This window comes from Apium graveolens, chromosome 1 (assembly GCF_009905375.1).
Source record: "Apium graveolens cultivar Ventura chromosome 1, ASM990537v1, whole genome shotgun sequence".
In the NCBI taxonomy this organism is placed as follows: domain Eukaryota; kingdom Viridiplantae; phylum Streptophyta; class Magnoliopsida; order Apiales; family Apiaceae; genus Apium; species Apium graveolens.
The window spans coordinates 165,033,319-165,046,872 of NC_133647.1; the positions used below are offsets into that span (position 1 = coordinate 165,033,319).

Here is a 13,554-nt window from a genome sequence, read left to right on the forward strand (position 1 = left end):
TTGTACAATTATTTAAAATTTGCATGAGAGTATTATTCAATGCATATACACACACTATAAGCTAATTTATTAAATTGAAAATATATATAAGTATATATTTATATAATTAAAATATTATATATGTATTTAATTTCAGATTTGAATATTCCGAATTCGGATACGGATAATATTTTTTTTTTCGAATCCGGATAATATCCGCTTTTCCTCGGATAAGAATATAATTTTTTTGACAGATATCGGAATTTTCCATATTTTTTATGGCCATATGTTTACTTAGCTTTTTAATGAAAATCAAGAGGAGAAATAATGTAGGAAGCGATTCGATCATATGAATACTGCAGCTCATTGTGAAGAAATCTCTTTGGCTCTACAAGAAATTGCATTATTGCAAACAACATATTATGTTGGTAAGTTAAGAAAATCCGTTGGTAAAAGAGATTACTAAACGAATACCCGTTGAACTCGAGTGTCGAAGGAAACAGTGTTGGTTAGTACCTTATTGACAGATTTAGTGTCTGTAGCTAAGTTTAGTAACAGAATAGTAACAAACTAGTAACATCTTACAAAGTAATCAAAAAACATTACCTTGCCAACAAAATATTTGGTTGATAATTCTAACAACAACTGTTAACGGAAAATACATTGTAAAATTTAGTTACAATAAACTATCAAAATTATAGCTAAATTAGGTCGTAATTTTTTCACTCCGAAACCTCGTGAGACCTTACTAATAATGAGAATTGTTAATATGATATGCCTGCAATATGTTAGATATCAACACCTCTCAACTCCATTTATAATCACAACTCCCAAACAACGCAAAATGAAATATACAAAAAGTTTCTAAATTTCTTAATTGATCAAATGTAACCATACAACCATTAATTCCACTAAAAATAATAGTACATACAACTCTCACATTACAATCCATAAAAAAATAGGACTTCAATAAAAGTTGTTCATATTTAATATAGAACTGGTTCATTGTGAAGTATTTCCAACATTTATAGTTTCCCCAAGCCAGTACTTCCTCATTTCTCAAAAAAAAAAATCATGTACAACCTATTTACAAAGGTTAACATATATATCAGTGTTGTTATATTATAAAGTATTGAAACGAAATCTCTAAATTCAAGGCCTAATTTAAGATAACATAAGGAAGGTGAAGATCCGCACAAGAATTAGTCATGTAATAAAATATTGAATCCAAGCCCCAACATAAATCTTTAAATCACTTGCAAAATTGTAAGTCAACAATTTTAAATGGTAAGCCCCAAATTCAAAAATATTAAATAAATGAGAAGAGAACAACACCACCAAATTGAAAGCGCTAAAACCAAATTGAGAGAAAATGAAATGAAGAAGAGCGCTCAAATCTAAATGATTTTAGGAGTTGTGAGAGGGAAATATAAATAAATTGAGAGTAAATTGTCCGTCCTTTGTTTGCTTCGACTTAAACTTTTTGAAAATAAATTAAATACAGTAAAATGTTAATAAATTTTATTTTTGAGGCACCCTCTCTAAATATTTATGTATTTTTAAATCAAAGAATTACTCTAAATATATCATATTAGTTGTCGAATGAGACACACACATATATGGTAAAATTTTACAACATATTAGTAACAAAAAATTTCAATGACCGATTTAGAATTGAATATATATCAATCGATGAATAACGGAATAGAAGCTCGACCGATTTGACAATGTCATTAGTATTATGTTGGCAAGGCCTTTAGCAAATTATTGCTATTCTGTTAGTAGTGTGTAGTGAAATATATATATGTACGCAATCCATTAGTATTTCTCTTATAATTTTTGGTTTCTCAACAGAAACTTTTATGGGCAACATTTCATTAGTGATCCATTGCGAAACCGTTGATGTTGTGTAGGCTTTTCAAAAGTTTGCAATTAATCGTCAATCCGTCAATCCGTTAATAATTGTTATCGTATAGATTTTCGTTGGTAAATGAAAAAATGCCTTTTATGAACAGTATAAATATGCTAGAAATTTCCTAAGTGAAGTGATATTATGTTTTACAAGCTACCGGGAAAGCAGTCAAACCTTTCATGACAAGAAATTGAAAGTAAAACACCAAGAATTGTTTGATACCAAGTCAAAAAGAATGATATTTGAAAGTACTAATGACTTCAACCCCACAAAAACAAGGATACATCCAAAAAGTCTCGAGCTAAGAACTAATACATGAAAATTGTGGATCAGACAGTAAATCATCTCCAATAAAATCTACACCGAGGTTAGTATCCATAGTTCCATAAATCTTTCTCAATTTCTTTAATCTTCTCTGCACGAAGTGTCTGCAAATTTTGTAGCTTATCTATGGCATCACCAAGACGATCCTGCAGAATTTGTACTTTACTTTTTGGCAGCATTGATGCGCCAGTTAATTGCGTGAAGCTCAGTGATAGGGGCTATAAAAACCGAAGATGTTGTATATAGTTTAGGCCGTTCAACACCCAACTTTAGTTAAATCCCAGACTGTGCAAGTAGGAAAATACATCCCTGTATTGAACAATTATCTCAGAATCAACCTCAGCCACCTCACTGCACACAACTTTTTGTTTTTTATTTTGTGGTGAAGTGCTAAAAGGTTTCCCGGTACTTCGCAGTTAATTTCAGAGTCATAGACCAGCCATAACTCTAAGATATCTTTTCCCCTTAAAAGAGCTCACCAGTTATTGTTTGTCCCTTCAGCTGGAGAATCAATTGGTCTAACTCTATCTGCATCTACTAGAGAATTATGCAACACATGCTGTACTTCAACGTTCAAGTCGACCGTTTTAACGTTGAGCTTCCAATGGCTCTTCAGGTGCTGGATTTTCAGCTGTCACCACCACATTTGTTTTTTGGGCTGCAATTTCAGCTGTCACCACTCGCTGGAACAGTTGCTGTTTGAGGATCATGTCATCCTGCAGAGAATCAAAAACTTTGGTGATATATTCATTTTTTTAAAGAACGTGGAATAAGAATTAATGCAGCACACACACACACACTACAGCCGTTATAAATAATATTGGTAGAGCATCTGAATAATTTAACTTTACTTACCTATATCAAGTTCAAGAAAATGACTGAAGAATATTTACCAACAGCATGATGAAAACTTTAGTCAATATATTATGGCCACTATAAAGTTCAGCAAGTTCGCATGGCTGCGAATATAAACAAGGAGGAGCATGCAACATTGCTTGACAGTAGCAACCGTGCTTGTTTTTCTTAAGAAACTTAAATGGTCCGATGCTTAGGTGACCTTCAAGCAATCACCACCTCCCCATGCAACTCTCAGGGAAACAAGCAATGGAGATGTTCTAAATGGCACCTTGAACAAAGTTCAAAGAAAACTACAAGTAGCTTGTAAGAGCGCTACATACTTGATTCTTCATATCCCTGTGGTGAAATGTCTAGATCAACCTAAATTACCACAGCTGCTTTACATTGAAGCCCCTCGGGCCTCCAAGATATTGTAAGGTTCAAACGGGGTAATATGCCGTCTTTCTAAGCAACTGCTAGCATTTTCATAATTCACAACTGCAAAAGTTGTGAGGCATCAACAGTCCTTTCTTGCACATCCTCATGTGAGCTATATGTAAAACTAAGAAACAATGCCACACCTTGGATGCGCCAATATTTATTCAAACATGTAGGATCCCTTACAGAAAACGCAAAAGAGAATCTGAGAGGATCCATTTCAACGAAATCATTATCTCATTAGGCCCTGCTCTTTATTTATTGAATACCTCCAAATGGTGAAAACATGCATCTCTTCCATTGTTGTTTGAGCAAAAAGAGAACATAACAATTTAAATATAATGGTGGAAATATTAATTAATAGTTTATCTTTAATATTATTGAGGTCAATAAAACTAGAATCATTATCAATAATTGGACAGTTCAATGCACATAAGATCAATAAGTTTTCCGGGGTTGAAAGCAAACTAGACATAGCATCAGATGAAATCAATTCGTGAAACATGTATGTAACATTATAGCATTTGAGTATGTTTCTACATTTGATATGTCTAGATGTTTCATGAACTGATATCGTCCTGATGCTTTGCCTAGATTTCTTTCAACCTCAGAGAAATTATTGATCTGATGTGCATTGAATAGCCGAGCTATTGATAATGATCCTAGTTTTGTTGACGTCAAGAATATATTTAAGGTAAACTTTTAATTACTCTTTCCACCAATATATATAAAGGGGTATGTTCTCTTTTTGCTGAAACAACAATGGAAGAGAGGAATATTTTCATCAGCTGGAGGAATTCAAAAATTAAAAATCAGGGCCAAAATGAGATTATGATTTGGTTGGAATAATACTCTGATATTCGCTTTTGCGGTTTGCTGTAAGGGATCCGACACATTTGAATAATATTTGGTTCAGCCAAGGTGTGACATTGTTGCTTAGTTTTACACAAGGCTTAGTTGTAAATTATGAAACTACTAATATTGATTCTGCACTTACTGAAGCAATTGCTCAGAAAGGCGGCATATTACCCTCTTTTGAACCTTACAAGATCTTGGAGGGAGGGGGTCCAGTGTAAAGCAACAATGGTAATTTAGTTCCCACACTGTATGCTCTATTCCCATCAAAAAAACCATAATCTGGCGGAGATATACCATTAAAAATAGAGGATACAGGCACAGTCTCCCCTACAAAAACAAGGGAAATTTGGCATTGAGTTATAGAGAAGCATAAGTCACTCAAGTTCTGGTAGTTCACTTTAATTAGAATACTAAAGCTTAACACCAACAGTAAAAACTGTAACAGATGCTTGAAAATGCAAGAGGCTCATTAACAGGAACAGTAACTTAAAAGTCTTTGCTTTTGAAGATTGAAAAGGCTTCTGTATATCAATATTAAGGAATAGCGAACTATGACAGATGAGATTGAACGTGTATTGAAGGGTCTGATCCTTTACACCTGCGAATAACTAGCTTAGCCTAAAGATTAAAAACCCTTGCTTAGTAACTAAATTTACCAAGTCCACAAGTTACACAATCAAGTGTCAATACTATCATCATTCATAGAAGCAAACCAAGGAATTGAAACTATTATCAAATTCTAATTAGATAAAAAAATTACCTGAATGCTCTCCGAGTCGAATGTAAGAATCTTGGCATTACCAAGTCCAAGAAGCATACTTGCAAACTGCAGATAATTTTATTTTCCCATCTTTATATAAGATTTCAACACAATGCCGCAACTCTATACATAAATTCTTCTACTCGGGAACTCCAAATGTAAAGGAAATGATACCAACATAACCGAAATTGGAAAGCTCTGTTGCCAAAACCACAATACTATGGGGAATCATAAAGTAGGCTAAAATTTTCAAGTTCACCAACCAAGGACAAGAAATACTTGAATCTAGTAAAGGGGCACTAGATATATTTGAATCTCCAGGCACCGGAGATTCTCTATATGGAACCTTGAACACTGTTCAAAGATCCATAATCCAAAATAGTTTTTTAAAGTGTTTTTTAGAGTTTTGAAGCATTTGTTGCAATTTATTCCACCACTTGTCTATATTTTCCAATTTTTTTGTATATTTAAAGAGAAAAGCACATTTTTTTCTAAAAAATTATTTTTATTATCCTGATATCTATCGATCTACCACTTTATAGTGCATCGTATTTATAACAAAAACAAAATAAATGATAACAAACACGTTAAATACCTGAGGCAATTTCGGGACTGTGGTAGATCTTACAAAGCCACCAAGTAAGTAGATTCTGAGAACAATAGGTATACTTAATTCTTCTTATCCCCATGGTGAAATGTCTAGATCAACCTAAGAGCACTAGATAAACCGAAATTACTACAGCTGCATTACACTAAAGCCCCTCCCTTCAAGATTTTGTAAGATTCAAAAAGGGTAATCTGCCGCTTTTCTAAACAACTTCTTCGGCGAATGCAGAATCAGTACTATCATTTTTATAATTCACAACTGTAAAAGTTGAAAGGGCATCAACAGCCCTTTCATGCACATCCTCTTGTGAGCTTTGTGTAAAACTAAGCAACAAAACAACACCTTGGATGCACCAATAATTTTTCAAATATGTCGGATCCCTTACGAAAACCGCGGAAAAGAATCTGGGAGGATCCATTTCCACCAAATCATAATCTCATTTAGGCCCTGCTCTTTAAATTTTGAATTCCGCCGGCTGGTGAAAACGTTCATCTCTTCCATTGTCGTTTCAGCAAAAAGAAAATATAACCCTTTAAATATTTTGGTGGAAAGAGTAATTAGCACTTTATCTTTAAAATTCTTGAGGACAACAAAACTTGGATCATTATCAATAACTGGGAAATTCAATGTGCATAAAATCAATAAGTTCTACGGGGTTGAAAGGAATCTAGACATAGCATAAGGGATGATATCAATTTGTGAAACATTATAGTACTTGAGTATGTTGTCACATTTGAAATGTTTAGATGTTTCATGAACTGATATCATCCTGATGCTTTGTCTAGATTTCTTTCAACCTCGGAGAACTTATTGATCTTATGCGCATTAAATGGCCCAACTATTGACAACGATCCTAATTTTGTTGACCTCGAGAACATTAAAGGTAAATGGTTACTTACTCTTTTCACCAATATACTTAAGAGGGTATGTTCTATTTTTGCTAAACCACAATGGAAGATTGGAATGTTTTCTCAAACGGGAGGAATTCAGATATTAAAGAGCAGGGCCCGAATGAGATTATGATTTGGTTGGAATGGAGCCTCACATATTCTCTTTTGCTGTGTGCTGTAAGGATCCTACAGGGTTGAATAATTATTGTTTCATCCAAGGTGTGACATTGTTGCTTAGTTTTACACGAAGCTCAAGGGAGGATGTGCAAGAAAGGGCTCTTGATGCCCTTTCAACTTTTGCAGTTGTGAATTATGAAAATGCTAGAATTCATTTTGCACTTTCTGAAGCAACAGTGGAAAATTAGCTATTTTGATTCATCATATCCCCGTGCAGGAGGACTCGACAAAAAGGAGCAAGCTATAAAGCTGTAAAAATTGTGATTGAGATCATAATTCGAAATTTACTGTATGCTTTTGTTAAAGACTCCCATATACACCTCTACCTATACTAATTTCAAACCTTGCATCTAATGCAATTGGATGCTGAAAGTCCTATCATCATTAACAAGACTACATCTAACTTAATACGATTCTGTTAAACAACAAATCCTTTCAAGAAATTAACAATAAATACCAATAGTTCCCACACTGTATGCCCGCTTCGCCAACAAAAAACCATAATCTGGAAGAGATATACCCATTAAAAATAGAGGATACTAGAGGCTATGTTGCATTGAGTTATGGAGAAGCATAAGAGAATACTAGAGGCTATGTTGTGACAATGGTGGTTCTAGGAGAGGCTATGTTGTGACAATGGTGGTTCTAGGCGAGCCACCAAATCAGTCAAGTTCTAGTAGTTGACTTTAACTGGAATACTAAAGCTAAACACCAAAAGTGAAAACTGCAAGTGATGCTTAAAAATGCAAGAGGCATATTAACAGAAATAGTAACTTTAAAGTCTTAATTTTTGAAGATTAAAAAAGGCTTCTCTATATCAATTTGAAGGAATAGAGAACTATGACAGATCAAATTAAATGTGCATTGAAAGGTCTGATCCTTATCACATATGAATAACTAGTTTTACCTAAAGATTTAAAACCCTTGCTTACTAACTAAATTTACCAAGTCCACAAGTTCCACAATCAAGTGTCAATACTATCATCAGTCATACAAGCAAGCCAAAGGAACTGAAACTATTATCAAATTTTCATTAGATAGAAATTTTAGTTGAATGCTCTCCGAGTCAAACGAATGAACCTTGGCATTAAAAAGCCCTAGAAGCATACTTGTAAACTGCGGATAAATTTTTTGCTATCTTTATACAAGATTTCAAAACAATGCAATAACTTTATACGTACATTCTTCTATCAGGACCTCCAAGCGTAATAAAAAAGATACCAATTTAACTGAAATTGGAAAGCTTTGGTGCCAAAACCACAATACTATGGGGAATATAACAGTAGGTTGAAATTTTCAAGTTCACCAACCGAGGACAAGAAATGATATCATCTTAAAAACTCTAATGTGAGATTTTGTAGATTGAGAAGTGTGGGGTCATGTCACTCATATTATTGAGAAGTATTACGTCACGGAGATATAGACTTAACAGAGCTGGGAAATCCCAATTTATTTTGGGCAGTTTACAGTCATATAAATGAAGAGTTGTTAAATTTGAAAAACTAAAAGAAAATGGAGAGATTAATAAATCCCAACCATAAATACTCTGACTTTACAATCCAGGTATGCATGCTAAACATAAAGCAGATAAAAACCGTAGGACTTCAGTGGAGAGTTTTTATGGTAGGTAAAACCCAAATATCTGATTCCGATGCACATACTTCAAGTTGTACTGCTAATACTAATTTCTTGAATGATTTAGAACTGAAGGTGGTTAACTTATATGGATTATGACCACATAAGAGATATAAATGTAAGCATTAAATATTCTGCAAGATAGCATACTTAAGAAACTTTTCAACTAAACGCATAGGAGGTTTATTTCTCAATGTATATAACTTCAACTTCTAGATATGGGATTGATGGTTTCGATTAGACAAAAAATGGCAAAAAAAATTATGATTATTGCCGTTGCCAAACCAATTAAAACTGAGAAAAGGGAGTGATCTATGTACCTCCATCGTTGCGAGAGAATGCCGGTTTGAAGTGCTTCTTTCGACAAGTGACAGGATTTCGTGAATTAGTTCATTTGGTAACCTGCTGATTTTGTCTTGTTCGCCTCCAAGAATCCTAACTTTTTTCATCGCCGAGAACCCACTTAAGTAATCAAATCCACCTCTGTTTCCAATTTCCCCTATCCCTAATTATCGCTCACTCAAGTTTCCTCTATTTTGAAGGCCCAATTACTTTCTGACTATGTCCCAACTCGCAACCTTTATATATTAGCCCAATTTTATAATAATCTTACAAAATTGCATATTTTAATTGAGGCAAAAACTGACCGGCTAAACAAAATACACATTTAGCAAATAAATATCACATAAAAAAAAAGTTGTATGATACACAACTTAATTATCCGTGTCACGTTAATTCGCATTTCCAAGTGCTCACCTGCTCGTTGTTTCCACTTAAGTATGAGATGGAATGCTACATTCCTTACTACTGTTGGAACTATTTTAATCTAAGCTTTATTTATATTATTTTGTCTTAATAAATAGTTGGCTAATATATATGTAGCTGACTCAATTAGTCGTACATCAGTTAGAGAGATTTTAGGAGAGTCCTGGTTTAGTTGGAATAGTGGAGTATTTGTAGGAGATGTGAACTCAGTTTGTTTTACTTATCTGCTTGTAGTGATTTTCATTTCAGTTAGTACATTCAATACAATCAGTAAGTTTGTTCTGAATTCTCTATCATTTACTTACATATATACATCTGGTTTGAGTTTTGAAACTCCATTTGGTATCAGAGCTTCTAATCTTGTATGCCAAAGTACATGCCAAAAACAAAGACGATGGAGACAGGAAAGGACAAAGATGGTTCAGTCGGATTAACTTATCCCATGTTAACTAAAAGTAACTATACGGCTTGGGCACTAAAAATGAAGGTGTATATGCAGGCTCATGGTATCTGGAAAGCTGTTAATTCTACCAAAGAAAAGGACGCAGTCGAAGACAAAACAGACAAGATGGCATTAGCTGCAATATACCAAGGTATTCCTGAAGACGTGTTGCTCTCCCTAGCAGACAAGGAAACGGCTAAAGAAGCTTGGGAAGCAGTAAAGACGATATGTTTAGGCGCAGAAAGGGTTTAGAAAGCAAGGATCCAAATGTTGAAGGCTGAATTCGAGTTTTTAACCATGAAAGACTCAGAACTGATTGATGATTTCTGTATGAAGTTGAGTGGTTTTGTCACCAATATAAGGGCCCTGGGAGAAACTGTTGATGAAGCATACGTTGTAAAAAAATGGTTACGATCTGTTCCATCCAGATTTTTATAGATCACAGCTACTATCGAGCAGTTTGGAAATCTCGATACTATGACTATTGAAGAAGCAGTGGGCTCCCTTAAGGTGCATGAAGAACGACTACGGGGAAAGAGTGAAGTTGGTGGAGAACAGCTTCTGTTCACCGAGGAAGAATGGAGAAAACGGGAAAAGAATGATGGCCATTTACTATTGACACGAGAAGAATGGCCGAAATGGACTAATAAGGGCGATGCAAGTTTAGGGTATAAAAACTCAGGTGGTAGTGTTTCTCGTGATGCATGACGTTTATTTCGAGATAGAAGCGAGGTAAAATGCTTTAATTGCAATATCTATGGCCATTATGCCGCTGAATGTGGCAGGCCAAAGGGTGAAAGAAGAAAGGATGTTAAAACGGAAGCACATCTGACACAAGTTCAGGGTGATGATGAGCCTGCTTTGCTGTTAGTTGAACATAGAGGGGAAGAAAGAAATCAACTGCTGTTAAATGAACAGGATACAGTACCAAAACTAAGTCACAACAGTGACAAAAGACTTGACTCATGTGTCTGGTACCTGGATAACGGGGCATCTAATCATATGACTGGTTTTAGATCGAAATTCAAAATATTGGACGACAAAGTGACTGGTTTGGTTCTTTTTGGTGATGGTTCGACTGTAAGTATAAAAGGAAAGAGAACAGTTGGGTTCCAGTGCAAAAATGGTGAAGAACTATTGTTTCAAGATCTGTATTTCATTTCAGATTTGTGTAACAATATAATTTGACTTGGGCAGCTTTCAGAACACGGAAACAAAGTCATTTTGAAAGAGGAATTCTTGTGGGTGTATGATGGTCAAGAGAGGCTGATTATGAAGGTGCAACGTTCTGCAAACAGGTTATACAAAATCTTCTTGGAGACAGTATCAGAACGTATGTGTTTGCTGAACAAAAGGGATGAATTACCAAAGCTTTGGCCCGCACGCCTTGGCCATGTGAACTTTAAAGCAATGAACCTGATGTCTGAAAAGGGAATGGTACGTGGCTTGCCTGTTTTTAGAAAATTGAATGAAGTGTGTGAAGGTTGCTTAATGTCAAAATAAGCAAGAAAACCCTTTCCTCAGCAAGCCAAATTTCGAGCAACAAAATGACTGGAATTGATTCACGGCGACCTGTGCGGCCCCATCACACCAGAAACTAAAGCAGGCAATAAGTATTTCTTTCTTTTGGTTGATGATTACACGCGTATGATGTGGATATACATGTTGAAAACTAAAGATGAGGCTCTGAGCACATTTAAAAAATTTAAAGTGATGGTTGAGAATCAGACTGAAGAAAAGGTTAAAACCTTCCGGATAGACAGAGGGGGGGAATTTAACTCAAAGTTGTTTACAGATTTCTGTGAAAATGCAGGCATAATACGACAGTTCACTACGCCCTACACTCCACAACAAAATGGGGTTGTAGAGCGTAGGAACATAACCGTTGTAGAAATGGCCCGTAGTATGCTAAAAACAATGCAGGTACCATCTGAGTATTGGGGTGAAGCTGCTCCCCATTCAGTATATGTACTCAATCGACTACCTACTCGTGCTTTATCTGACAAAACTCCTTATGAGGCATGGACTAAAACTAAACCAGATGTGGGGCAAATAAAGGTCTTTGGGTGTATAGCACATATGAAATTACCACAGGTGCACACAACAAAAATGAGTGATCGAAGTAAGGCAGTTTTTACTTTGGCAAGAAACCTGGAACGAAGGGGTTTAGATTATATGATCCAAATTCAAGAACCATGCACGTGAGCAGGGATGTTATCTTTGAGGAATCAATGTTTTGGGATTGGAATAAGCAAGAAACGGAGTCAAGCACACGTGGGACTTTTATCTTGATGAAAAGTAACTCTGATCAATTGGATCAAGGAGAGTCTGAGGGTCATGGTTCACCAGACACATCACAAACTTCAGATGCAACCACAGAGTCTGACAGGCCACAATCCTCCAGTGCAAGTACAGGGTCTGACACCACTGATATTCAGTCAAGCACAAATTATGTTAGTGGCAATTCTGATAGAAGGGAAAGCTACACACAAGAGAGTGATGTTAGCAGTCAACCAAGACAGTTTCGATTGTTAAGTGACATATACAACGATACAGAAGAAATTAAAGCTGAAAGTGAGTTGTTCCTGATGGGAATTGATGCACCAAATTGCTACAAAGAAGCAGCCACTGATCAGGCATGGAAGAAAGCAATGCAAGATGAACTCAAGTCTATAGAATGAAATGAAACGTGGGAGTTGGTTCCGTTGCCACCAGGCCAAAAAACAGCGGGACTAAAATAGGTTTTTATGCTAAAGAAGGACACAGAAGGGAATGCTATTAAGCATAAAGCCAGACTCGTCGCGAAAGGATACGTGCAAAAACAAGGAATCGATTATGAAGAAGTTTTTGCACCAGTGACTCGACTTGAAACTGTGAGATTATTGCTAACCTTGGCAGCTAGAAAAGGGTGGCAAGTTCATCATTTAGACGTGAAATCCGCTTTTCTGAATGGGGAACTACAAGAAACAGTTTATGTCGATCAACCGGAAGGATTTACAAAAGAAAATGGAAAACAACTGGTATATGAACTAAAGAAAGCACTGTACGGACTTAAGCAGGCGCCTCGTGCTTGGTATGCACGACTAAGCAAATACTTGGAGAGTTTAGGTTTTCAAAAATGCCCACACGAACATGCTGTGTATACTAAACGTGAAGGGGATAAAGCTTTAGTGGTTGGGGTTTATGTCGATGATCTACTGATCACAGGGACAAATACAGTTATTATAGATAAGTTCAAAGCTCAAATGAGTCAAGAATTTGACATGAGCAACCTGGGCTTGTTGACACATTATCTAGGCATTTAAGTAAATCAAAATAGAGGAGCTATTGAACTTAAGCAGTCAGCTTATGCCAAGATGTTACTCGAAAGGGCAGGAATGATTGATTATAACGCAGCCAAGTGCCCGATGGAAACAAAATTAGCTCTGCATAAGGATCTCAAAGGGAAATCAGTGAATGTTACATAGTATAAAAGCTGGGTTGGAGGACTAAGATATTTAGTGCATACACGTCCTGACATAGCATATGTAGTTGGAGTTGTAAGTCATTTCATGGAGCGTCCAAAAGTCTTACATCAAAATGCAGTTAAATGAATATTGCGTTATGTTAAAGGAACTCTGGGATATGGCTTGTTATACACGAGAGGAGCTGGAAACAATCTATTATCAGGATACTCTGACAGTGATTTGGCCGGGAATGTGGAAGACAGGAGGAGTACTGGTGGTATGGCATTCTACCTGAATGAGAGTCTTATAACATGGGTTTTACAGAAGCAACGTTGTGTGGCTTTATCATCGTGTGAAGCTGAATTCATAGCTGCAACAGCTGCAGCTTGTCAGGCGCTTTGGTTGAAAAATCTGCTTGAGAATATTACTGATCTAAAGCCAGGTGTAGTCACCATTTATGTGGACAATAGAAGTGTTATTGATT

General features: G+C 35.8%; 1 protein-coding gene across 1 annotated transcript; it reads left to right on the forward strand.

The window, feature by feature from the left end:
• Positions 1–9,576: 9,576 nt before the first annotated feature.
• Positions 9,577–12,305, forward strand: LOC141710547 (uncharacterized). Its single transcript, XM_074513108.1, has 7 exons — positions 9,577–9,870; positions 9,961–10,020; positions 10,063–10,292; positions 10,410–10,704; positions 10,822–10,957; positions 11,438–11,682; positions 11,772–12,305. Exons 1-7 carry the CDS (start codon positions 9,577–9,579, stop codon positions 12,303–12,305), a joined length of 1,794 nt encoding a protein of 597 aa, XP_074369209.1.
• Positions 12,306–13,554: the final 1,249 nt, after the last annotated feature.

Bases quoted from the DNA above. Each gene is read 5' to 3' on its own strand.
- LOC141710547 (XM_074513108.1), top strand. From the start codon at position 9,577: ATGGAGACAGGAAAGGACAAAGATGGTTCAGTCGGATTAACTTATCCC. The intron at 10,293-10,409 runs GTATAAAAACTC...TGAATGTGGCAG, and splicing joins AAGGGCGATGCAAGTTTAGG to GCCAAAGGGTGAAAGAAGAA. The intron at 10,705-10,821 runs GTAAGTATAAAA...TGACTTGGGCAG, and splicing joins TTTTTGGTGATGGTTCGACT to CTTTCAGAACACGGAAACAA.